At 47.6% G+C, this 27,672-nt stretch overlaps 1 protein-coding gene across 7 annotated transcripts in view; it reads right to left on the bottom strand.

The window, feature by feature from the left end:
• The window catches only part of LOC310747751 (trafficking kinesin-binding protein 1-like), a 50,232-nt gene extending 30,144 nt beyond the window's left edge, over positions 1-20,088 (bottom strand). Inside the window, exons 1-3 of one of the 7 annotated variants that reach the window (XM_083582782.1) lie at positions 19,876-20,088; positions 14,912-15,170; positions 9,202-9,396 (exon numbers count right to left, since the gene is read on the bottom strand). Coding sequence is in view for 1 of the 7 variants with exons in the window: in XM_083582778.1 (XP_083438904.1) it covers positions 2,884-3,022 (139 nt within the window). In the remaining 6 variants the exon portion in view is untranslated. Of the gene's footprint in view, positions 1-2,883; positions 3,373-9,201; positions 9,397-14,911; positions 15,404-18,108; positions 18,346-19,875 lie in introns of those variants that run through there. The other 6 variants (XM_083582780.1, XM_083582781.1, XM_083582779.1 and 3 more) reach the window with 6 other exon arrangements.
• Positions 20,089-27,672: the final 7,584 nt, after the last annotated feature.

The raw sequence follows: 27,672 nt of genomic DNA, 5'->3' as shown, positions 1-27,672 counted from the left end.
ATAAATAGAATGCCAAGGCAGCTTACACACACACACACACACACACACACAAAGAGCAACCAATCTTACAAACACATGCTATCAAATTAGCAGAGAAGGATGGTGCATTAGAGTGAATGAGAGCCTGCCCCACCCACCTGAGTTTGCTCTCAGGCTCAGCCAGCCCCTGCCTGACTGCCTTCTTTCTTGCAACCAATCAGGGGGTGGTGGCAGTAGCTCTGGCGCCCCCTACTGTTGGTCTCCATGCCTCCCACCCTACCAGTCCCCATTGGCACCAGTTCCACCTTCTCTTCTGATGTACCTGTCCCCAAAGGACACCAGCCAGACCAACTGAAAGCAAGAAGCCAGCTATTAAAAACCTAACAATGATGCTAAACTACTGGAGGTGCACGGGGCCTTGGTCACACCAGTGAGCTGCCCCTCTCTTGGCTGATATACTACAATATCTAGCAAACAATGCAGCACATTCAGACAAATTACCCAAGACTTCAACTAGTGAGTTTCCTGGTCTTATTTGCAAGGCTGTTCTACCTTATGCTGCCCAGGGACCATCACACAATTGGTAGGACACCTGCTTTTTGCAGAGCATTCCTATGAATCGAGTGGACATTCCCACCCCCAAGTTTATTAAAAACCCATGGAAAAAATAATATGAAACCAAGTTCATACAAGCAAGTTCAACGGTTTGGTCATAACCCAACCATGACACTGCATGTGGGAACGAGCCATTGCATTTCAAACTTCAAAGGTGGTGCTCCCCCATCACCTGGAATCCTTTCAACCACAAGATAATTTATTTTCCTACAAGGCAGCCATAAATACAGGTGCAGAAAATCTAATGGTGAGTCATCAAGAGAGGCATATGTGAATTCAGCTCTATTGAACTCCCAGCGTCCCACTGAACACATGACAATTTTGTATATGAACACAGGGGGAAAAATTGTATATATATTCAACAACGAAAGGAACCTGCAGTCTGTCCCCAGTTCTCTTGGCAAGTGATCCTGCATAATACATTTTTCTCCCAAAGCCAGGTCTTATTCCTATACAAACATGTATGAAAGAACATATGAGGCCCAGAGATTGTGCAGATCCTCAGACGCCTCATTTATTTTTTAACAGAAAACGGAGCGCCTCCCTTTTCGAAGTCTGTTGTCCTTGATTGCCCTGCTTTTAGAGGACCAATATTCTTCTACAGGAAATGTTGATTAAAACTCTTATTTACAAAACTTCTCTCTCTATAGATCAGGGAACTCTCTGCTCACCTCAAACATTTCATTGTTTTTCACACAAGGGAGACCACCCAGCCCCTCAAAATCACCATGCTTAATTACATTTAAACAAGGGTCTAATAGGAACGCTTCTTTGTCATTTTAATAGAGAGGCAGCTCTGAGGGGAAGAAAACAGCTATTCTCCTCCTCCCTCATTCAAAAAAAAAACACTCCCAGAGCTCTTTAAACTATCAGGCCTTGCCCCATTCCTCCCTATGAGATGCCAGTAAACAGTAATGAATTGCCACACACCCATATAATTTTTGTTTAACTGTCTGCATGGGATCTTAAACTCCAAATATCATGAAGTTTCACTTCCAGCTTTGTTTTGGTGGGTGGTGAAGAGAAAGAAGTGGGAATTAAGATGGAAAAATCTGCAAAGGTCATTTGATCTAATTCACCTGTTGAAAGGCAGGACGGACCATCTACCTACAATGGTGATCCCAGACTCTAGATTTCTCTCTACTCCCAACTGAGGAAGGTGTCAGTGTAGCGGTTAGAGTGTCCAACGAGTACCTGGGATACCAGAGTTCAAATCCTGACTCAGCCACTTGGGTGACCTTGAGCCAGGCCTTGTTTCTCTACACAATCTCCCTCACAGGATGGTTGTGAGGCTTAAAACGGGGGGGAGGGGGGAGAGAGCCAAGTGCACCACCTTGCGCTCCTTGCAGGAAAAGTGGGATAGAAGTGCAATGCTAAATAAAACAAACAAGACTCAGAGGAGTAAAGTGAGAGTCAGTCGGGACTTCTGGGTTCTTTTCTCAGCCTGAAGAGGCAAGCTCCAACAAACTGGTTTAAACCATCAAGCTGGGAGCCAGCTTTGTCCCTTAAAACTGGCTGCGCTCCTGGGGCCTTCAAGAGCATCCCTGAAAAGCAAAACCAGGGAGGCCATTTCAGCCGTGACAAAGAAGTGGTGGAGAAAGCACACACCTGCATGTGTGTGTCAGGTGGATGCTGAAGCCACAGGGGCAGAGCCTGGATGGGGTTGGGAATGCCAGCCCTACAGAAAGCGGGGGAAAACAGTCACACTTCCTTGATAACCTTCTGGAAGAAAAGTGGGTTACAGGCAGTAACTGCCAGCTTCTCCTAGGCACACACCTGCCCCAGCATCTATTGTAGTCAGGTATAGGAGGGTCCAGACACTGCAGCCTCTCTGGGTGGCTGGGATTTGTTGGCCTGCTTTTTAAACGTCTATCACTGTTTTTAGTTTTCCTTTTGCTTTGGTTTCATCTCGCTTTTAATTTCTGCATTGCATTATATTGTAAGTCGCTTTACATTTTGTAAAGGGAGGAAAAAAAGTGATGCGTAAGTCCAGTAAGTAAAAGACTAACAGGCAAGCCTTTCCAATAACTCTGTTCCATCTCAGGACACAGGTGGATAATTTTTATTTTAACAAAACCAGAAACCCATCGTCTATCCCTACCATATAGCACCTGGGTCCAGGGACAATGCTTTGCAATCTCCCCACCACCACCAAGTCAGGTCGTCTGCTCACAAACATCTTCAGGAGCTCAAAGGAGACTGAAGGTCAGAGACCGCAATATCAATCCTCGCACCCGCGCTGCCCTCGCTTCCCAACCCTACCTCCCATTTATCCCCGTGCCTACTTACCCTCCTCCAGCTCCTGGGATATCAAGTCCGTGTTATCAGCCAGCTCCGTGTTCCCGTTGACTTCGTCGTAAGAGGCAGGGCTGGTCCAGAATTCCATCCCCTGCGAGACCAGCAATTCCCCGACCTCCGTGGGCAACATGAATCTAACAGGAGGACACGCGCCTCTTCCCTTCCTCCCAGCGAGAGGCCAAACAGTTGTGCAAAGCGAGCAGAGGGGCTGCAAACGCGTGTATAAGCGGAACAAACACAACCCTCGCTCCCCTCCTGCGCTGTTTTGCAATGCAGCCTCTACTTGCCCCTACCCACCCCTATTTATAGAGTCTGCTGGCCACCTGCTTGGGAAGAGTCCACTGTGGCCTCAACAAATAGGGGGGGTCTACAGGAGGGAGGGACGGAAATAGACCATTAGCACAGCTCAGAGCATCTCGTCAAAAGAGCGGCGCAAAGCACAGAGGGCGCAGCTTGCTAGCTGAGAACCAAAGGCTTGGGTAGTAGAGTTGCAAATGGAAAATGGGGAGTGGGCGGGGGACGGGGGGGGAGAAGCAGCTAGCCTCCCCCTGTTGTTATGCAGCAGAATGGTCTATCCCACTCCCAGCTCCATCTTTATGCAGTATTTTTTTCTGAATGGGAGGGTGTGGGTTGGTGTGGTTTCAGCTATTTCACCACAGACACGCTTTCTCTCTCTCTTGATCAATTCACCCAAAATAACCACCACATGCTGATTTTGTACTCAGTAGCCTAGATCAGTCGGAATCTTTGCCCCATGCATAACAATGCATTGGGGAGGGGAAGGGTAGATAGATAGATAGCCATATTTAATCGTCTTAGTGTTACATGCATCTGAGCAAAGGATGCCGGAAAGGGTGTAAGGACTTATGTAAGCATGTTTACACACATAAGGTATTGGCAGTCTGCCTTTACTAGAAATTGTCAAGGACTAGAGATCTGGTAGTAGTTTCCAGTCTCTGAGCCCTTCCTAGGCTTGTATGTGGAGGAATCTTTTAATGCAATACTGATCAGCGTTATCACCTGCTACTGCATGCAGTTTGGGCTGTTGTTAAAGGCAAAGGAGCTGGAGAAAACAAAACAAAAAAAAGCTGGTGACCCTAACTTTGGTGTGAATGCATGGTGCGGTACTTAACAACAGTACGGCATACGGGCAGCGCCTCTTGAGAAGGATTTCAATCTGCGTTAGAGGGACCAGGGTAGTTTCTAAAAAGAGAGCAATCAGATTTCCATAGGCACTCTGTGGGGAGTGAAATAATTCAGTGTGGCATGACTGGGATTTTCCTGTGATGTATTTTAGGGACAGTTACAGGAGACTGAAGCGGATCCCAGTGTGATCAAGTTAAGCATTTGAGAAGTGGTTAAACTGGGGTCTCTAGGAAGAGCCTGTTCATGTCAAGCTGGAGTGCTTGTTGCTGCAACTTCGCTGCAGCCCATTGTGCAAACCCTGGGCAGACTCTCACCAAGGATCTGCCTTTGGAGTTAGCTAGGAATTATTTAAGCGGCCCCACATTTTTAAATCAAAGTAATCCATCACGATCAGGTTTTTCCCCACCCTTGGGGAACTGCTAGTACTGCTGCTATCACTTTATATGGTTCTGTTGGCTCAATACCAGTCCCCTATGTCCAGGTCACCTACATATTGCATAGCGTAGGGTTTGGGCAGCTGCAGAGCTTCCATCAGACGTGGCATTTCAGGCAGCGTGAAAAGGTTTCGAGGGAGTCCTGAATAATTTACGTAGGTGCTTTAATAATGGAAGACATTTTTGCTGGAAGGAGGAGGAAGGGAACTCTTGCCAAGGATTGTGGAGAATGATAGGGCAGCAGGAAAGACAGCAACATCACCAAGGTTTGCATTTTAGAGAAGAGGCAGCTCACCTGTGGCTCTTTATGTGTCTGGTGGACTATAGCTCCCATAATCCCTGACCATTGGGCTCTGCTAGTTAAGGAAGATGTGAGCTGGAGTCCCATAATATGTGGATCCAGGGCCACGGGTTAGCCACCCTCTATTTTAGAAGGAGGTTTGGATTTCTAGGGGATCAAAATGAAGGTGCCAAATAAACTTCCCTGGGGATTGAACCTGTGACCTTCTGCATGCCAAGCATATGCTCTCCTGCTGAGCTACAACCTTTCCCCAGCACTGCACAGAAGGGAAGCAGAAGGCCCTGTGTGGCTGAGACAGCTATAGATAGAAGCAAATATGGACAGAGGTAAGTGGCGCACAGGAGGCAGGTAATCCTCTTCCATAATTAGCTGTACTGTTACGGTTACCCTGCAATCTGCTTAGCTACCCGGGAGATCTTTGCAGAGGAAGATTAGTTGGAGAGCTCAGTTTGGGGAGGGGGGTGTCACAATGCAAGCCATGCTTTTAAGCACACGATCCTACACACGCACAGCCTCAAATGCGCCCACCCACTCAGAGAAAAAGAACATACAGCATACTAAAGATAATGCAGAGAGAGAGAGGGACAAGGTAATTTTGGCCTAGGGTAGCAATACATCTTCGGCTGAACCCTCCCGGCACAGAGGCAGCCAGTGGCAATTCTGGTGACTGCGGCAACTGGAGAAAGGAGCAGGTCTTTATTATGCTGCTGGACCATACCTGTAAGTGGAGGGCTGTTCACACAACTCGTTTTTCCCCGCACGCCACAAGTTTACTCCCAAGGAGCAAGTCCCCCAAACTGCTCGTGTGGATACAGAAAGTGCTGCGTGAACAGCCCCCCAAATGGTAAGAAGGCAACTACAGTGGTACCTCGGGTTAAGTACTTAATTCGTTCCGGAGGTCCGTACTTAACCTGAAACTGTTCTTAACCTGAAGCACCACTTTAGCTAATGGGGCCTGCTGCTGCTGCCGCCGCGCCACTGGAGCATGATTTCTGTTCTCATCCTGAAGCAAAGTTCTTAACCTGAAGCACTATTTCTGGGTTAGCAGAGTCTGTAACCTGAAGCGTGTGTAACCTGAAGCGTATGTAACCCGAGGTACCACTGTACTGATTCTAGACAATGGGTCATACATGGGAAGCTAATGCCAATTTAAGCCGTTGCTCCTCTTCCTCTTCCTCTTCCTCTTCCTCTTCCTCTTCCTCTTCCTCTTCCTCATCCTCATCCTCCCCCTCCTTCTTTATTTGAACACCGTCCTGTACCCACAGGTCTCAGGGCGGTTTACAATATAAAACGCACCAGCTAGCAGTCTGTGTCTGAGCTGTACTACTTCAGACTGCCAGTAGGAGGTCATGTCATAGCGAAAGCAAAAAAAGTATCCTCCGAACAAACCCTCTAATACAAAAAAGTCCTCGCACACAGTAACGTAGCAGAGTGTTCTAGCCTTTTCCCTGACACACTATTTTATTGTGTGCATGGACTGGGGGTGGTGGCTGAATCTAGATATATGCAAACAAAAAACAAAAAACAACCCTGCTGTGGAAATGCTTTTTTTTAATAAAAAAGTTTTAAAATTTGTATTGAATTTGCCATTAGCTCACCATCGACCATCTAGTGTCAGATTTGTATAATGCACTTTAAACACACTTAAAACGTTCTATTTGCAGCTGTATAGCAGAGTCCCGTGTGTATCCCTGCCTGGGTTGTGCCACTTCAGTCTGCTCACATGATTGAATGAGATTCCTGCATTGTGGGGGGCTGGGCTAGATGACCCTTGAGGTCCCTTCCAGGTCTACAATTCTATGATTCTATGTGAGCACAGTGGCACAGTCCAGGCACACATTGCTAAACCCCACCTACCGTTATATGCTTATCTGGAATTCCATTTATAGGAAGGCAGGCCACCTTTGTTGAATGGGGAGGGTGCTTTAGACAGCTGGGAAGGGGGGGCTGCTTGTTCATTGTCCTTCAGAGCGCACTCTCCCCCACCCTTTAATGCAATTTCCTAGTCCCTTGTGGAATCGGGAAGGGCAGAGCAGCAGGAGGGTGGTGGGGTGTGTGTATTTAATAGCTGATAGTAAGAAGATGCCGCAGCTCAGAAATAGCAGGGATGTTCTAGGAGTCCGGAAATCTCCCCGGCCAACCTTGTTAAGACACGATTAGCTCTCAGTGACCTTGTCCAGAGGGTAAGTAGGGTGGATACTGATTTAGGGCCACCAGCAGAGCTGTCCAGCTGGCCTTCATTTGAGCTGGAGGGGGCGCTTCCACCTCAGAACGAGTTTCCTAGGCAAGGACATAAGAACAGCTCCTTCTGGACCACCATTTTAGCCCAGAGTTCTCTTCTCAGAATCACCAACCAGAGGCCAGCCAAAGGAATTAACCAGGCATATGCTAGTGAATATCCATTCATTTGTTGGGCTTCCTTGTTTTCACCTTTCCTCCCGCGAAAACTCAGAGCCACCCACAAAGTTATCCCACCCACCCCTAAGCAGCCATCACAACAAAACTATAAAGCATTAGTTAAAAACCTATAGCAGAATCCACTGCATATAAACATAAGCACAATATCTAGCAGTCAGACCTGGGTAGACTCGCATTCCTCAAACTACGTGCCAGAGGCTTAAATAAACTGCAATGCTTTTAATTGACATTGAAAAGCCATCAGGGAGAGGGAAGAAGCAAAATTCCCCAGGGAGGGAGTTCCACATATAGGGGCCACCACAGAGAAGGCCCTGGCATGTGCCACCACCCTATGGATCGCTCCCACTGGTGGAACCACAAGCAGTGCCTCTCCTGCAGATCTCAAAGCAGGGGCTGGCAAGTAGAGGGAGAAACCTCTCAGTTGTTCATAGCTGGGATGTCACCTGCTGTACAAAGCTAAGAGGCACAGCTGTTGCTGTACTCGTTTTTTTTCATCTGGCCATGCCCAGTCTTGTCTCTGGTCCCCCCCACCTTTAGCATGTGGCCTCCAAAAGATTGTCCATGAGGGTATGTGGCCCTCAGGCTGAAAAGGGGTTCCCCACCCCACCCCAAGCCGCACACCTGCTCTTCAGGAGAAGTACAGCTCTATCCACAAAAGGCTGCTTACCCAACTCCTGAACCCGGGAGCCACTGGGATTCAGTCTCAGTTATTTGGCCCCCATTAGTGGCTTGATACACTGGTCCTGCATCTGAATGGCCTTTCCTAACCCAGGTGGAATTGAGAGATAGGATTGGGTATCATCTTCATACTGCCAACACTCAACTCCATGTGCCTGGATGACAGCTCCCTGCACACACAGAGATGTTGAAAAGCCCTGGAAACAAGCTGGAAGCCTGTGGAAAATATGCAGAAGCCAGCAGATCGGATCCAGGATGATGCCATGGGTCAATGGTACCCAAAGCCACAGAGGGATCAAGGAGAATCAACAAGGTCACACCCTCCCAGTAAAGGTAATCAACCAGAGGGAGCAAGGCCATTTCAGTGCCAAACCCAGACTGAAAAGTGTCTAGGGCTTAGGGAGAAATTTGATTCAGTTCACATTTAAAGGCCAACCAACCAAATTCACATTTTACCAGAAGAATATGCAAACCAAAATGCAGCCATCTTTTGAAATGCCCATCTCTCCAAATTTTGAGCTGAGTGGGGATTTGAAGTCTGGCCTACCCAGATCCTAGTCCAGGGGTCAGCAAACTTTTTCAGCAGGGGGCCGGTCCACTGTCCCTCAGACCTTGTGGGGGGGCCCAGACTATATTTTGGGGGGGAAATGAAAGAATTCCTGTGCCCCACAAATAACCCGGAGATGCATTTTAAATAAAAGCACACATTCTACTCATGTAAAAGCACGCTGATTCCTGGACCGTCCACGGGCCAGATTTAGAAGGCGATTGGGCCGGATCTGGCCCCTGGGCCTTAGTTTGTCCTAGTCCAACCCTCTGACCACTGCACTACAAAGGCTCTCAAGAGTTGTCTGTACAAACGGGGAGGTGTGTTTTCAGACTAGTGTGCAACCGTATTCTCTATTCCTATCCCCTCAATGCACGTATACACAGACCTTCATATCTATACCATGTCTGTATTTTGCATTTACCATCCTGCTTCCTCTTTTGCCTATTGGATTCCTACATGAGTTAAACATGGCGAGGGAGAGTGGCACATCCCTGCAGCGCCAGTAGGTCTGCCCTACCAGGAAGTGACTTGAGAAAGCACTCTCTGCATACATATGCAGGCAGTGAGCACTTGAGGAGGGCATTCTCAGCACCAGGCAAATTATAGCCATTCCAGCAGAATGAGCCTTAGATTGATAAACAGTGTGGGACAGGGTTGACATGGAGAGGGTGACATCATGCGTACAGTACCCCGAAAAGTCTCCTGCATCCGGTACTGTGTTCACATTATCCCACGGTGTGCGTACGCCCCCTAGCACCCCAGTTCCCCTGGGGGTCACTTACAGAAATACTCCAGGGTCTCCTCAGTCTGCTGTGGCGTGAGGCTGCTGGCAGCTTCCAGAGCGATGAGCGGCGTGTGAATCCAGTCGCCATGATCATACCCAAACACAGTGTCTGCCCGGAGTTGGTACAGGGGTAGCTGCTCTCCCAGCAGGCTGATGATTTCAACCTCGGGGACATTGGTGCTACTGCAGAGCTCTGTGGGGAAGAGTAAAGAAATATTATGGTGTCAGGGGCTCAGGAGCAGGAGCACAGGGGAGAGAGGAAATGGAGAGCGAAGGGGAAGAATCCGAGGGCAGCGTAGGGGAGTATGACAGTGGCCCGAGAGATTCCATGAGCTTCTCCAGCGAATCAGAAGATTCCCAGAAGGGGGCGCCGATGGTCAGGGCAAGGGGGGGTCCCAGGGGGGACGCACCAGAAACAAGGAGCCAGAGGGGAACCCCAAAGCAGCAGTGGGGGATCAGGACCAGTTTCCCCACCAGAGCGTAGTGGGGGGGAAGAGTCACATGTGTCAGGGCCAGCGTCTCCTCCAGCGGGGAGAGAAGGTGAGTCAGGGCTGACCACGCCTCCAACGGAGGGGAGGTCAGTTGCAGCTAGCCTCCCCAAAGGGGGAAGCAGTGACAGCAGCAGTGAAACGGTCAGGAGGAGAGTTGCTGGCTGGGTGCGCGCGCCAAGTTCAAATGTACAGGCGCGGGGGACAGCAGGAGCCCGGATGGGGAACCAGCTCCTAAAGCCCGCCGGAGGGAGGGGGAAGGCTCAGGGGATTCAGCGTCAGAAGAGTCTAGAAAGGGCGAGACCCCAACGGACAGGCGGAACCAGAGGCGGAAAGAACAGAGGAAGAGGTGGAGTAAGGCTAGAGTCTTAAACTGGTGTCTGGGGGGAGGAGACTCAGATGGAGCATCAGCGGTCTAAAAGTTGAGACGTAGAGCTGCACGCTGCGGCTCTGGAAGTGAAACTGAACTTCAATAAAGACTTTCGTATTTAACAACGAAGTGGCGTTGGTCCTTTGTGAGCTGGGACCTCGGGCAGCTCTGACATATGGCTTTGGCCAAAAAGGGTTGGGAAGGACAGAAAAGGGGTCTTTGGTCTTGAGGCTTTGCCAACCCAGTGCAGTTCAGGTGTTTCTGACTCCCATCAGCTCCAGTCTGATAGATCAGCCCTGGAGAACCTTTGGTTCTCCAAGATGCTGCTGGACTCCCCGATCCCAACAGTCACAGGCCTGATGGTAGTCAAGATACAAGCTAGAGCCACAGGTTCCCCACTGCCAGAGATAGAACCAGCATCTGTGGCCCCAGTGCCAGCTTTAAGCGTTTACACACCCAAAGTGAGGTTTCCCACATGCACCCCTGTTTTGGATCATCTCACCAGTACAAAGAGAGGCAGATCAGGAGCAGGAATGAGACAGGGCCCCACAGAATCTGCTACTTCCCAAAGCGATTGCTCCCACATCTCCATTAAAATATCAGCCCTGGGATTAGGGTAGCCAGGGATGGAGGGGAGAGGATAAGGGGATTTGCTAACCCCCCCTTTCTACACAAGAAATAAAGGGGTGTGCAGGAACCCTGACCTTCCCCACCCAACCCCGTCACCTGGCTATTCTACCTGGGAAACACCATCCAACCAGGGGAATCCATACTGCAGGTATGGGGCACCCGTGGCTCTGCGGAACATACAGAATCATCTAGCCCAGTGTGGTGGCATGGTTAGCGTGTCAGATTAGGGTGACCAGGGTTCAAATCCCCGCTCAGCTGTGCAACTCCCTGGGTGGCCTTGGGCCAGTCACAGGTGCTTATCTTAACCTACCTCACAGGGTTGTTGTGTGAGGATAAAATGGGAAAGGAGAGAGATACTACCTTGAACTCCTTGAAGGAAAGGTGAGATATAAATGTAATGCATACATACATTCCATAAAAATATGGAGGTCTTTTTTTAAAAAGAACTTTTGGGGGTTTGTGAGTGGGGGGGCTGGCTTCCTTTGCAGTTTGTGAGTTGACTCACTTGCTCGAGATCTGGAATAATTAGCAAGGTATAGGAAATTTTCTGCAATGTAATAAATTCACAATACTAATTCCGACCCACTTTCTGTAATTGCTAAACCTGGAGCGTGAGGGTGTGCAGAAGGGCCACACACGTCCCCTTTTTCGAGAGTCTCTAGCCTAGCAATTGCAAAGAGAGCAGCTCTGCTTCTTCTTTGCCTCTTTGAACCAGCAATAAACCGATGCTTTCTTTCCTACTGAAAGAGAACTGCTGCCTCCTTGTGGGCAGATGTGGGTAGATAACGCGGCGAGAAAGAAATTGGAGGTTTTCAGAGGGAGAGAACCGGAGTCAGGTAACAACTATTCCAGAGGGACGGAAGTTGGTTTGAATGAGGAGTTGCTGCTCCTGCGTGTGAACACTAATGCAGCCTTGTTTTCAGTCAAGCAGCTGCTGCAAGGTTTTGTAACCGTTCGGAAAAGCTGCAAAACTGGTTTAGCAAGAGGCAGCAGGAAGAGAGGGCTGCCTTGTGCAGCAGCCACCACAGATGCCAGCTGGTGCCTTCCATCTCATTGGCATCAACATGTACCTTCCCCTGCTACACAGAGACCTTAGAAATCCACGCGGAAGGAAGGTCCACGGTTGTCCTGTATCCTGGGAGCCTCATTGTAACAGGCGGCAGCCGGTGGAGAATGATTCATTGGGGAAAGCAGGGCAGCTTGAACTGAAAGACAGACTCAGCACAGCCCATTGTGCTTGCCAGCACTAGTCCCGATGGCAAACAGGCATCCTTTTTTCCATATCAGCTCCACCCAGGCACGATGGTTCGATTTCATTTTAATCAGAAGTTGCCAACTTAGGCGTGATTGGAGCCAAACCAGCTATGTTTGCAGGGAGTGGCGCAGTCTGATCTCCTGGAGAACTGCAGGCCTGTACTTGTGAAGACTGTTCTCAGGATCTGGGTTCCCTTTCCTACAGTAAATTGTTCAGAGCTTCTTTAAGGTGGCAAAGATTGAGAACGGCCACAGCTGCTGGAACCAGAGCAAAGTTTTCTGGCGAATCCCATGCCCACAGGCAGGGATTCTCTGCCAACTTTCTTTTCACTCTAGCAAGGTTCCTGTATCTCTAACAGTTGCACAATGGGTAGAAATTCAACAGGCTTCCCATCGCTGCAACTTTGTGCAGGGGAAATGTTGCACCCACTAAATTCTGCCTCCCTTACAAACAGTCCTAAGCTATCCTACCCAACTCTAAAGTCCCTTTTAAAGCTGGGATGGCTCAGTCGGCAGAGCACAAGACTCTTAAATTCAGGGTTGTGGGTTTGAGCCCCATGCTGGGCAAAAACAGATTGAGGTTGAATCCTGACAAGACAGAAGTACTGTTTTTGGGGGACAGGAGGCAGGCAGGTGTTGGGGACTCCTTGGTTCTGAATGGGGTAACTGTGCCCCTGAAGGACCAGGTGCGCAGCCTGGGAGTCATTCTGGACTCACAGCTGTCCATGGAGGCGCAGTTCAATTCTGTGTCCAGGGCAGCTGTCTACCAGCTCAATCTGATACGCAGGCTGAGACCCTACCTACCCACAGAGTGCCTCACCAGAGTGGTGCATGCTCTAGTTATCTCCCGCTTGGACTATTGCAATGCGCTCTACATGGGGCTACCTTTGAAGGTGACCCGGAAACTACAACTAATCCAGAATGCAGCAGCTAGACTGGTGACTAGGAGCGGCCGCCAAGACCATATAACACTGGTCCTGAAAGACCTACATGGGCTCCCAGTACTTTTCCGAGCACAATTCAAAGTGTTGGTACTGACCTTTAAAGTCCTAAACGGCCTCGGTCCAGTATACCTGAAGGAGCGTCTCCACCTCCATCATTCTGCCTGGACTCTGAGGACCAGCGCCGAGGGCCTTCTGGCGATTCCCTCGCTGCGAGAAGCAAAGTTACCAGGGAACCAGGCAGAGGGTCTTCTCGGTAGTGGCACCCACCCTGTGGAACGCACTCCCACCAGATGTCAAAGAGAAAAATAACTACCAAACTTTTAGAAGACATCTAAAGGCAGCCCTGTTTAAGGAAGCTTTGAATGTTTAATAGGTTATTGTATTTTAGTGTTTTGTTGGAAGCCGCCCTGGGTGGCTGGGGAAACCCAGCCAGATGGGCGGGGTATAAATAATAAATTATTATTATTATATTATTGTAAAAGATTGCTGCATCATAGGACTAGATGACGCTCACGGTCCCTTCCAACTCTACAATTCTATGATTCTATGAAATGGGTGTGGCTTATAAGAGCTGGAGTTCTTGCTTGCTGCAGTTCTTGTTTCGCCGTCCTGGTGCATTACATCGACAGCTGCAAACTTTTAAGCCAGCCACTTCTCCTGTGTCATGATCTGCAAACTGCAGAAGGCGATGACGCAATCTCCGTGCTGTAAAACAGGGTTGAGGAGGTTGCAAGTTCAACCTACAGGTTTTGTTGAACCCTAATTGGCACGAACAGCGGTCAGCATTGGACAAAAGTCCAGCAGGATCCAGAGTGCCTCCGGTTCTCCATCCTTGCTGTCAATAAAGCTACTATAAAAGGCAAAGCAGCAGCCTAGGGTGGGCTTTTTTCTAAGTTAGTTTCCATCGTATTTACAAGTGGATAGAAATTGCCATGGGGGGAGGCGTCTCTCCAGTGGACATCAAGTTAGATTCCAGGTTTTCTGGGTTGGAACATGGGCCAAATAGGATAAGGACCCCAACTTTGGGACTGTCCCTGCTGTCGGCAGAAAGGTCATATTTCCATAAAGCATCATTTCATTTCCTTAATTGAAGACAGTGCAATGCCCTTCCATTCCCAAACAGCGCTTGTGTAATAGTGGGGAGTTTAAGTGGGCAAGCTGTGAACCAGGAAGTCCCTAGCTCATATTGCACCCCGAGCATAAACTTTAGGCGAGTTGTTGTTATCTCAGCCTTAGTCCTGAACTTGCAATGCAAAGATAATAATACGGACCTTCCTCTTTATGCGTGAGATAATGTGTGAGATAATATTTCTGGCTGCGGTGGTACCGTCAGAGCAATGTCCTGAGCCCCACTGAGAAGAATGAGCAGGATTCCCCTCCCCCCCCAAAATGCAACAGGACTGGCTTAACACATTTCACGTGAATGCCCCTAAGGAGACTTACTTCTGAGTAGACATGCATAAGATTGCGCTGAATAAGAACGCGTGCAAAATAAACTATTCCAGTTCAATTACTTCTGAGGAAAATAGGAGTTATTCTGAGTACTTTTTTAAAGGGCATATACAACTTTACAGTGGTACCTTGATTCTCGAATGTAATCCATTTCGGGAGTCTGTTTGACTCTCAAAACTGTTCGAAAACCAAGGCATGGCTTCCAATTGGCTGCAGGAGCTTCCTGCACTCAATCAGAAGCCGCATTGGATGTTCAGCTTCCAAAAAACGTTTGAAAACTGGAACATGTCCGGGTTTTTAATGTTTGGGAGCTGATTTGTTCATCAATTAAGCCATTTGAGAACCAAGGTTCCACTGCATATTGAAAAAGAAAAGAAAAGAAAAGCACTCTCTGGTAGCACTTTAAACAGTCATGGCTTCCCTCAAAGAATGCTGGGCTCTGTAGTTTGTTAAGGGCGCTAAGCGTTGTGAGGAGACCCCTGTTCCCCTTACAGAGCTGCAATTCCCAGAGTTCCCTGTGAAGAGAGGTTGGCTGTCAAAATACAGGCATGCTCCCCTGGCAGTACCCACCGGTGAGGGTGGTTGCATCATGTTGCTTCCGTCGCCCATCCGGGGTTGAGGCAGAAGCTGCCGGTGCTTCGCTGAGGAGGAAAACGGGCTGGTTACTATCAGGAAGGCTCCGGCCTGGCTGTGCCTGCTCCAAAGCTGATGTGTCCAGTTTGGCTGGTGTCACGGGGGGTGGGGGGGCAGGATGTAGCTGTCACGTGTGCCACACGGTACCAGGCGTGGGTAAGGGAGAATGGTGCAGGACTCTACCTCTTCTCCACACCTGGGGAAAGGAAAAGAAGCAGAGTTAGCATACCCTCCGAGCATCCTGTTTTTGCAGGGACAGTCCCAGAATTATGAAAGCTATCATCCCAGCTTCTGATTTGAACCCAGAATGTCCCTATTTCCATCGCCACTGAGCTCTGGGAGAAGGATGAGCCAGCACTCGTTCCGAGTGGCGATGTAGCGAAGTGACTTCAGAACAACCCATTGCAATCTACTGCAAGCTAACAGGATGCCTCCTCAGGAATTTGTCACACATGCACATGCCCACGCACACATGAATCTGCAAATCTGTCTGTGCTTGGCTACCCAGAGCTTAAATGCATGACCTTTCACACACCCTTTCAAAGACATGCATTTGGAGAGGATCCCTAACTGGCCTCAGAGAAAGAGAGAGAGGGAGAGAGGGAAGACCTGAAATACAGGACAAAACTGCATCAATACAGAATGTAGCATTTTACATTGAAATACGGGACAATCCTGTATTATGCAGGACCCTACATTTAATACACATTTCTCCCTTCCCCAACCAAAGAATTTTGGAAACTGTAGCTCACAGATTTTTTAGACATTAAAGAATTGTAGAATTAGAAGGGACCCTGAGGATCATCTAGTCCAACCCTCTGCGATGCAGGAATCTGCAGCTGTCCCTTACGGGGATCGAACCTGCAACCTTGGTGTTATCAGCACCACGCTCTAGCACCAACTGCCTATTTATCTACTTGCACTGGCATGCTTTTGAACTACTAGGTTGGCAGTTCTTTATATAGGAACAAAATGAAATGAGCTGTTTGAGGTTGCTTTTGTGGCTAGGACGTGCCCGCTTGGACACTGGCACAACATTGGAGATTTATGGCTGGTCTTGTGCTGGATTTATAGCACAAACAGCTGTGGGTGTGACGTGGGAGTGAGGGTTGTTGCAGATGCGTAAAACATCACGTACCAGGTGGCAAGGCTGAAGGAAGGTGGACTTTCCTCCCTAGGTCATGAGGCTCCAGAGAGCTAGGCATCACAATGTAGGTCAAAATAAGGAACTAGAGGGGAGTGTCGGATACTGAGTTAAATCATACCTTAGCACTTCCTCTCCCCAATTCCGTTCATTCTCTCCTTGCTGGGGTCTTGAGCAAGCAGATTTGAGGACTAAACTACTTGCGAGGTTAAACAAAAACACAGCTATGCAGATAAAAGGCCACAATGCCACTCTTCAAATTAAAGGCCCAGAATCCCAGGTAAAGGTGCCTAAAAATAAAGATGCCATCAGACACGCCTCCCTGGAGAGAGCACTCCACAAGCAAGGGGCCACCACTGAAAAGGCTCTTGCATTGCCCACCCCTCCAAACCTCCCTTAAAGGAGGAAACACACAAAGAAGGGCCTCGTATGACGCAGACCCAACTTTTGTTTCCACCTATCTTTTTAATTTTTTTAATAAATTTATTTATTTGGTTTTTCAAATTAGAATTTTACAATCACATATCCAACATACAACATAAAAACAAGATTCCACGGAATCTGCTGGACTTCTCTCCTCCCCTTTGTGGGTCCTATTATTAATCATTTCCTCCTTCATCTTTTATAATAATCCAAATCTTTTACATCTCCATTATATCCAAAATTCACCATTGAACTACAAGTGTTATTCCAATTCTACCAATGATTGTAACTGTTTACTATGGTTTTTAAGGTGAATTATCAATTTTCCCCATTCCTTATTAAAATTTTGGTCTTCCTGATTCCTGATTCTTCCGGCCATTTTTGCCATTTTGGCATATTCCATCAACTTAATCTGCCATTCTTCTCCGGTCAGGGCTTTGCCTTTTTTCCATTTGTTTTCATCTGTCTCAAAGCAGCTGGACTGGCTGCCAATTTACCTCTGGGCCCAATTTCAAAGCTTGAAGCCCCTGGCAAAGAGATCCGCTAGCCAACCAAAAGGGGAACCCAAGCTTTTCTCCTCTGAGCTCAACTGAACTCACGTGTTCTGTTTATATTTGGAGAAGCGCAATAAAGGAGCCTTTTACGACAAGGGCAACTCCCTGACAGAAACTCTCTCCTAGGGCACAAAGGCCTCAATCCATCATGTTTGTTTATTATCCAAGCCAACGGCCGCTCCTCTTCCTCGTCTGCCTTGTGACTGCCGTTTGGAGCCACAAGGCATCATCAGCAGGGCAGGTTATTATCAGGTGCTCTCAGACAGCTGTCTCCCGCTTAGAACTTCGGCTGAATTTCAATTCCTTCTCCTACCTTTATCCCTCGCAGTTGCAGAGGTGGCCTTCCCATCAGCTAAGCCAAGGTTCTTAAACAACAGATTCTGAACACTGTTAAGTCCGCAGTCCTGGTGTGCTTCCAGGGTCCCAGAGCAAACTGAATAATTGCTCTTCTGTCATCAGCACCAAGTGGGTTTGCAATGGGCTTCCTTCCAAACTTGGGTGGGATATTGTGCTTTTACTGGGAGTATATCCCACTGTGTCAAGTCCACAATAGCCATCCTTTCTTCACAGGAGCTGCACCTTCCCACTGCATCTTCAACAACAATCCTGTGAGGTAGGTTAGGCCGAGAGATGACAACTGGCCCAAGGTCACCCAGGGAGCTTCATGGCCGAGTGGTGGTCTCCCAGGTCTCAGTCCGAGGAGACCTGGATCTGGCTGGCAGACTCAATCAGGGCCGGCCCACCCATGAGTCAAGGTGAGGTGGTTGCCTCAGGCGGCAGGAGCCACAGGGACAGCAGATCTGGCTTCCAAGGAATGAATTGCCCACTGCTGCAGTGGCAGCAACAGCTGTGGCAAACTCCTTGGAGCCTGGATCTGCCTTCTCTTTGGCAGCCCCACAATGCTGCCTCTACAGTGAACTCTTGGGAAACAGGAGGTGCTGCTGGTTTCCTCCCACCCCTAGGGAGCAAATGGCAGGAACTGCCCTCTAGGTACTCCTGGGGTCTGCACCCACTTGGTGAGATTCAGAGCAGGCCCTTTTTCTCCCCACAATGGCCTTGGATTCCCACTTCAAACTTCACGTAAGGTTGATTCAATTCCCACTTTGTTCCCAATGTAGATCTTCACTTATACCTTCTTCCCAATCTGGGGAAGGGGGGTCACTATTTTGTGGTTTGCCTCAGGTGGCCAAATGTCTTGGGCCAGCCCTGGACCAGATCCTGATCTCCACATACCTCCGCAGGGTACCCTTTGGCATCTGGGTGGGGCCACCCAGCTGCCAATCACCTGATGTCACAATGGCATCAGTTGGCCTGTTTCATCCCCATGTGCTCTGAAATAAAATCGGGCAGGCACTACTTCCTAGCACAAAAATTCTACAGGTTATCAGCCCCAGGAGAAGTCTTGCGTGCAGCGCTATCCAGGCATTGACAATGAGCTACCGGTGGACTCTTGGGAAGTCCTGTAGGCAACGTTTGGGAAAATGCTGCACAAAGTGCTTTGCAGGCAACTCCCACCCGCTGATTGTCAGTGCCTGCAAAGCGTCTTTCATCCAAAACCCCGCCTTTACCTGTCCCACCTTTGATGTCATGCATTCACCCTAAGGGACGTGGGTGGCGCTGTGGGTTAAACCACAGAGCCTAGGACTTGCCGATCAGAAGGTCGGCAGTTTGAATCCCCACAACGGGGTGAGCTCCCGTTGCTTGGTCCCTGCTCCTGCCAACCTAGCAGTTCTAAAGCATGTCAAAGTACAAGTAGATAAATAGGTACCGCTCCGGCGGGAAGGTAAATGGCATTTCCGTGCGCTGCTCTGGTTCGCCAGAAGCGGCTTAGTCATGCTGGCCACATGACCTGGAAGCTGTACGCCGGCTCCCTCGGCCAATAAAGCGAGATGAGCGCCGCAACCCCAGAGTCGGCCATGACTGGACCTAATGGTCAGGGGTCCCTTTACTTTTACCTATTCACCCTAATGACCTCATTGGCCAACAGGGGAGTCCTAACGGGTTTAATTTGACTCACAGGCAAAAGATTCTCTCCCGCTCTGTCCTAATGGAACTCTCTAACCGCTACCCTGTGGGGGAAAGATACAGTTTGCCCCCTTTTAAAATAAAACATTTTCCCCTCCAATTCTTTTTCTTTAAGAATCAATTATTTCACCCCACCCTGCCCCGACCTCATACTGCAGCCTAGAAAGCTACACAGCGACTTCGCTTACAAGGGCAAAATGACAGCTACGTGATCTGGGCACGCTGCAGCAAAGCCCGTCCAACGGTGCGAAACAGCAAGCCAGCAGGAGTCTTGGGCTGCACCGGCAGAGAAAACTGTGCAGCCTCAGGAGTGAGAATCTTGGCAGCAGTCAACCAGCCTCTCAGTGCGGGACGTTCGCTATCAGGTGGGATAACAGGACAAGCCAGGACTCCACACCTCAGGGGTATGCACAGCCTGCAGCCCTTCGGATGTTGTCGGACTCTAAAACCCATCAGCTCCTGCCAGTATGGCCAACGGTCTGGAAGCTGTAGTCTAGCAACGTCTAGAGTGCCGAAGGTTCCCCACCGACTGGCCGCCATACTGGATGTTCCAAATTATAGCGAAAAACCCAGATGCACGACCCCCTGAGCTGTGGTTGTCTCTGTAACTTTGCAGAGTTGTTTTTGCTGCTATGAAAGGCTATTAGAGAGGAGGAGAGCTTTCCCTCCCCCTCTCTCTCCGGTCTCTTTCCTTTGCTTCTGTCCATCCTAACCGTCCATTCCTCCCTCCCAGACTCCCTTTCCCCCATCTTAACTGCTCAAGGAGAAGGAAGGGCACAGACCGTGCTGCTCCTTGTGCCACTGCAGGCTCCGGTGTCTGTCTCCCCCTGGGAATGAGGTGGTGTCTTCTGTGAGTCAGCTCTCAGATTCCTTGGCTGCCAGCGTTGTGTGGCTTTGCAGCTTTGCTTGGCCTGGTTACTGTTGGCATGTTCGCTCAGCCTGCAGGGAGAGCCCAAGACATTTTGCTGCCTGAGGCAGGGGACAAGATGGCACCCCCCTCCCAATCCAGGTACAGAGGCTGACCGGCCTGGCCTTTCAGGGCTGGCACCAGACTCCTGGGGAGCCTTCAGCCAGGGCTGTGCATGGGCCCCATTTATTCTGCCACAGCAGAAGCAGCAACACCAACTTTTGCATATCTGTGGGCCAGAGCACTACATCTGAGGTAAATTAAAATGACGGGCAGCCATGGTGGAAGGGAGCCAAAACCTGCATTGCTGCCCACCGACTGCTAAGACATCTATCTGGGGTACCAGAGAGGAGGGTGGTAAATGGTGGCACAGTCTGGTCAGGGTATTAGCTCTTCTGAGCTGGTGACTGATCTGGCCAAATGCTGACCAGTGGCCATTGTTAAGGATGAATACAGTGGTACCTCTGGTTACGAACTTAATTTGTTCTGGAGGTCCGTACTTAACCTGAAACTGTTCTTAACCTGAAGCACCACTTTATATAATGAGGCCTCCTGCTGCTGCCGCGCCGCCGGAGCATGATTTCTGTTCTCATCCTGAGGTAAAGTTCTTAACCTGAAGTACTATTTCTGGGTTAGTGGAGTCTGTAACCTGAAGTGTTTGTAACCCAAGGTGTTTGTAACCCAAGGTACCACTGTATGTTGGTTTTGGTTTCTTTCATTTTTCCAAACTTAAATTCAGTTCTCCACATTCCCACAGCAATTTGCTCAAAAAAAAAAAGCCCTTATCAAAACTTGTCAACATTTTGAGGATGAATTTCTCTTACTACTTTTTTTTTATGTATGCAGTTTTGACCAACATATACATTTTTGGAAGCGACTGCCCCTAATATGACGCAATTCTGTATATTATTGTTTTTTTCCCTGTGGGCTTCCTACATCTGCCTTCTGCAGTCAGTTGTCAGAATATTCGCAAGTCTGAGCAGTATATAGCTCCCAAGGCTCATCCACAAATTGTGATTTGAAAGAGTTAATTAATGATTTTTTTAAAAAAATTAAATAAAAGTCAAAGGAAGAAGGAATGGCAGCTGCAAATGATGGAAATACAAACCTAAGTAGCAGGTTAAGAGAACAAGAAGAACGGGTGTAGAAAGAGGAATGGGCATTATTTGTGGAGTATTTGGAAAACAACTGTAAGCAAGTTAAAACGCTAGCGGGATTATTGTAAATTCAACAGCAAAATGTAGATTAAGATATAATGGAAAGAAATAGATGGCGGAAACTGAATATGCAGTTACTTTTGGAAGTACAGGAACCATGGAAGGATAAGAAGGGAAGACGTTGGGTGTACTGTTGTGGAATGGTGGAAAATGTATATCTGAAAATTTAATAAATATATATCTTTTTTTAAAAAATCAAAATAAAACTAAGGTTGTGACAAGATTTGAGTCCTGATGCTAGTATTGGGGGGATTGTCAGGGCTTGGTGCTGATAGGATCCAGCTACCCACTAACCGCCATCTCTCTGGCCAAACTACGAGACCTGTAAGGCAGGTTGAGGAACCTGTGACTTTCTAGATGTTCTTAGACTACAACTCCCATCATCCCTGACCATTGTCTATGCAGGCTGGAGCTGATAGGAGTTGTGGTCTAACAACATCTAGAGGGCCACAGATTCCTCATCCCTAGACTACAACTCCTATCATTCCTGGCCATTGGCCATGCTGACTAGGGTTGGTGAGAGTTGTGGTCCAACAATGTCTAGAGGGTCGTAGATTCTGCATCCCTGCTGTAAGGAGGCCAGCCAGGCCTGTAAGAAAGCATCTGAAGAACAGGAGGCCAGAGTTACTCTAGAATAACTTCCACGTCAGGCTCACTGAGGAGTAAGGAGACTCCACTGCTGTGGTTTAACTGGGCCAGTGAACACTGAACTGTCCTGGCATCAGGGGCAAAACCAGGCTTTATTTCACCCAGGTTAAAGACCCAGTTTGGCACACACACCCCAAACATTTGCACACACACAGAGACTGGGACCCTCTGGATGCTTCACCTGGGGCACAAAAATCCCGAATAGCCCCCATGCAGCCTGGCATTTCTTTGTTTTCATCCTAATGTGTGTGTGTATTTTTGGCCAATTCAAACAATGGAAAGATCAGCTTTCTCTACAGCCAAGATGTAGACGCCTTTCCATTCTGTCTGCTGAAGAATTCTGTGCGGCGGCAGAGCTTGCATAGTTCTTTAGCAGCATACAAAGCGATGTACATCTTCTACGCTCTTGGTGTCAACATAGCAGTTTGCGCTCAGCCCGTGGAGCCATCCCCAGGTGCCACCCTTCTTGCCCTCAAGCCAATGTACCTGTTGCCAAATAGCAGTCTCCCTGCCAGCCAGAAAAAAGATCAACTGCTTAATAGCTCCAAGCTGACTGCACCCAGAATAAAATGCCTGGCCATTGTCTAAACAAGGAGTCAGGGGGGTGGTGAAAGGAGAAAAGGAAAATACCACCTGCTACACACACAAAAACCCCAGTTTGATTTAGGAGCCATTACAAGAAATGGGGAACAGGGACAATGAGTTGTACAGAATGCTGAAGTCCTACAACTGACACCTGGAATTCCTGCATGGCCCCATTCTTATTTTGCAGACTGCACAGTGCCCTGTCTACATACTTCAATGTCGATCCCCGTAATCCTAAGGACTAGCAACTTGATATACATGGTTTTAAATGAAAGCAGAGATTCTTATCATGCCGAGTGTTTCAACAAATAAGTAATTCTATCCATGCACAGAGTAGCAACGGGATTGCAGAATCCAAACATAAACTGACAGCAATCTGATAAAGGACTTGAGGCATCTTTTTAGCTATGCGCTGCTGCAATCTCAGATGTGCACTGAAAAGTTCCCAGGTTCAGTTACCGCCGGGTGGGGAGACCCTGGCCTGAAACCCTGGAGAGCTGCTGCCAGCCAGTGTAGGAAACACTAAGCCAGATGGACCAATGCTCTGACTCGATATTAAGGCAATTTCCGAACATTCCTAATGATTCAGGAGGATCAATTCTGCCACACTGTTCTGGGCTGCCTGGGACACAGCAGCCACTTCTGCTGGCTAAGGCTGAGCGCCCACCAAAGTCATCCAATGTGAACCCCCACCTCCCCTCCCGCCATTGGAGAAACATCCTCTGGCACGCAAGCCTATTCATATTTCACCCGGGGCCTTATTATGAATGCTACTAATGAACCGTGAAAAGCTATTAACTACGTCCCGGCTAATCAAACTTTTTAGCCAAGAGGGAAAGGGAAGCAAACTTGTTCTTTCTTGCTTTCTCTCTCTCTCCCTTTCAAAAAGTTAAGTCAGATTAATGAAAATTAGGAGAAGCATTTCTAATTCGCAGGAAGGAGATAGCCAAGGGGAACAGGACATTTTCCCCACTATCTTCTTTTCTATTGCTGCTTTGCACAAATGGAAAGAAAAGGCAAAAACCTCTTTGTGTGCATTTGGGGTGGAGGGGTGGCTGCGAGGATCTAGGAATGTTATAGCGCTGACATCTGAACAACCCAAATATTGCTGATCTCTTATAGCTCACAGATCCTCACTTTCCCCGAGTTTCTACGCTATGTGTTCCATACAAGTTTGCAGAACTTTTGTCGAGTGATGAGATCCTAAGGTGTGGAGGGGGGAGGGCTGTGAAAAGGTTGAGGTTTTATCCTCTTTTATTTCTATGCGAGAAGATTGCCCGTGCTTTTCACAGCCAACATGAAAGACAGCTCCTCGACCGCTGTCCCCTGTCATGGCGATGGGGAGTTAGGGGAAAGCTGCACCTGTTGAATTCCTGTCCGTCCTGCAGCGGGTCAAGGCAGAGGGTCCCCCACACACACACCTCCAGCCTAAATCTTGGGCGAGGCCTTTGGGATGCTTGCAAATTCAGTGTACAGCAATGTACATCCCTCTTCCTGCCGTTATGAAAACACACACACACACACATCCCATTTCTCCTTCCCTTCTTCTCTTGCAAGTTAGTTGCTTTAGCAAAAAATTAAAAAATCACAGCGTAAGCAAATTTGACTTACTTCTTGCGCCCGAAGCTCCCCTCCTCCTCCTCCTCCGTGCGCCAGATATAGCCCAGAATGAACTGCTGAAAACTTTCGCCTCTCCTTTCTCTTTCCTCCAGCCTGGTGAACAAAGCCTCTCCTCCAGCAGGTGCGAAGGCAGAGAGGGCTGGCCACACTGCCTGCTGGGAATTGTAGTCCAGACGGGAGCAAACGAAGTTATTTATAGTTCCTGGCTGGAACCTTATTCCTCGAACCTCTGATTTGTTCGTGTGCATGTCTGGCTTTGCTGGGCGGGAGGGTCAGGTAAGTGACAGAGTTTGTGATCCTATCAAGCAGGGAAATGATTTCATATTATTATTTTTAATACAAACTCCCCACCTCCAGTATTTCCCATATCTGTATTTATAATATTTATTTTAAAGAATATTCAGTGCTGCTGGTTTGTGCATGTAGCATCGTGTTGTGCCTGGGTGCTTTTTCTTACTTTTGAGCATTCACACCTATCCTGAGTGTTGTCAAAACTGAAAGCTTGCTTCCAACATTTTGGGTATTTATTTGTTTATCCAAAATAAACACAAACAGAAAAAAAATGTAATGCATTTAAAATGGGGGAAAATACAATACACATAATCAACCAATTCACTAAGTAATTATCTATTGTTGTTGTTGTTTAGTCGTTTAGTCGTGTCCGACTCTTCGTGACCCCATGGACCAGAGCACGCCAGGCACTCCTGTCTTCCACTGCCTCCCGCAGCTTGGTCACACTCATGCTGGTAGCTTCGAGAACCCTGTCCCACCATCTCGTCCTCTGTCGTCCCCTTCTCCTTGTGTCCTCCATCTTTCCCAGCATCAGGGTCTTTTCCAGGGAGTCTTCTCTTCTCATGAGGTGGCCAAAGTATTGGAGTCTCAGCTTCACGATCTGTCCTTCCAGTGAGCACTCAGGGCTGATTTCCTTAAGAATGGATGCGTTTGATCTTCTTGCAGTCCATGGGACTCTCAAGAGTCTCCTCCAGCACCATAATTCAAAAGCATCACTTCTTTGGCAATCAGCCTTCTTTATGGTCCAGCTCTCACTTCCATACATCACTACTGGGAAAACCATAGCTTTTACTATACGGACCTTTGTTGGCAAGGTGATGTCTCTGCTTTTTAAGATGCTGTCTAGGTTTGTCATTGCTTTTCTCCCAAGAAGCAGGCGTCTTTTTATTTCGTGGCTGCTGTCACCATACTGCTGCATATTCTGATTTTTCTAGTTGTTTGCTTCCAACATTTTGAGCATCACCTGACTTATGGGGAAAAAACATCCCTTTGGAGGCTGGGAGAAGGTGTCTGTGGGTTGGGCAGTGCAACTCACAGCCCCAGCATAGCTACTCTGAACTGAGTTTCAAGGGAATTGGGGCACATCCAGGTTCTCGCTATTCAATTACATAGTGGCATATTCAGGGCTGTCAGTGGCAGTGGATGGAGAGGTCTCATGCAACAAACAAGATTCCCCAAAGGATTTTGCAATAAGGAAAGTGACAAGGAAATGCAGCAGAAAGTGTGGGACGACAATTGCTTTGATGTAAAATCATCTAGTCTCCCCTTTAATGGACAGGGATGAAGCCTTGATTAACAGGTTGTCTAGAAGTGCCCTTACTTCCTGGTGCATGAAGTAGTTCTGATGCTTTCAAGCAATGCAGTAATATCTGGAATCTACTGAAACAGTTGGCAAAATCCAAATATTTTCAAAAGTCCACCATAGATTTGCTCTCCGTGAATTTGCCTAATCCCTTTTCTAAGCCATCTAAGCTAGTGACTATCAACACACTTGACGACTCCATAAGTTGATTTTTATATGGTTTGTGAAGAACTACTTTATTTTGTCCATCCTGACAGTCAATTATGGTAGGTGTCCCCCCGAAAATCTAATATATAGCCAATCATTCATAATTTTATAAACCCCTGTCACACCCTTCTCCCTTTCCAAATAGCCTTCTGTCCTGAACTTTCACCACTTTGTAACGAAACCAGGTTTTACTGCCTGTGCAATTTTTCTGAAGCCCATGAACCTGTCCTTTGAAGAATTTGTAAGTAAACCATTTTAACTTACCAAATGTGTGGTCTTTTTTTCTCTGTGCTAGGGGAAGTGGGAAACTTTGGAAGGAAGTTGGAAGGGCATATTTTAAAGGTCTAACGGTCTATATTTTCAGGCTTTAATTGGCTGCGTACTTTGTGATGTTTAATCTCTGCTGGGCTCCTCTCACCAAAAAGCACTTGCCCCAAACCTGCATCTTGACATCCAGGAAATTCTCCTTTATACCCTTGAACAAACAGATGTACCCATTCCTGCTGTACATCTTCCGGAAGTGGCATAAGGTACGTGCATTCAAGTTGATTCCTGGTGCCCTGGGGTTGGGGGGGCATATACCAAGAAGATCACACCCCCCCCAAGCTCTTCCCTGTGCTATTTCCTTACCATAAAACCCTCAAAAGGAACGCACTTATTTGATTAGTTCAGTTGCTGTGTTCCAAAGGACCCACTGTGTGGCAACAGCAAGCTTTGCCTCAACCAGATTATCGAAAGAAAATACTGTCTCTTGTTTTTCCTTCCCCCTTCATGCGAGCATGTCTCTTTCACAAATGAAGTTTTTGCTGACATTTAACCCAGATCCTGTTCTTTTCCCAGCAGATTACTTACTGTATTTCTCCCCCCCCCCCTTTTTTACAAGTTTGAGTGTTTTAAAGAACCTTCAATATCTAACCACAAAATTATGTATTCTGCACAATGCCTAATGGGCTCCTTCCTTGCCTGTTATTTGTTCTGAACAATACAGAAGCAGGAAAAATGGCATCCCCTGTTTCATCTTCAACCCCACCGCCCGCCATTTTCCTCCTGCTGTTGGTCTCCTGGCATCTGTCAGAAAGGCCATGCCATCTCTGAAGATGGGGGTACCATTCCATAGAAGAAGCTAAACAGAGAGCACACTGCTTCTGTATGAAGGTGACTAGTATTATTATCTTTTTTTTTTAAAGAAATATTTATTAAGATTTTACAAAAAACAGATATACAAAAACACATAATGAAAGAAAACAAGAAAAAAAATAAGAGTAAACATACACAAAAAGAAGAAAAATACAAAAAATTAAAAACAATTCTTTTTCATAATTTAAAACTCATTTGCTTGTTTCTTTGACTTCCTCACACCTCCCCTTCTTGTATTCCCATTTAAATAATCAAATCAGCAAATCCTTACCCTCTTTCATTTATCTTATCTCTATAACTTAACATTTTATAACCCAGTATTTTCATCCATTATCAATTAATTTTTGTATATTCTTATTAACTTTGTTACTAATACCACTTATTTCCAATCCAACACCATTTTGGTTATTTTTTTTTACCTATTTATGCCCTTCTTCCATATTCCTAAAGCATTACAGCTGGAAACCACTTAATTTCTATCCAACATCATTCTAACATTCATTAATTTTGCAATATTTCTGTAGATAGTCTTTAAATTTCTTCCAATCTTCTTCCACCGCCTCTTCTCCCTGGTCCCGGATTCTGCCAGTCATTTCTGCCAATCCCATATAGTCCATCATCTTCATCTGCCATTTTT

This window comes from Podarcis filfolensis (assembly GCF_964270895.1).
Source record: "Podarcis filfolensis genome assembly, chromosome: 13".
NCBI classification, from domain to species: domain Eukaryota; kingdom Metazoa; phylum Chordata; class Lepidosauria; order Squamata; family Lacertidae; genus Podarcis; species Podarcis filfolensis.
This window is presented reverse-complemented; position numbering and strand designations above follow the sequence as displayed.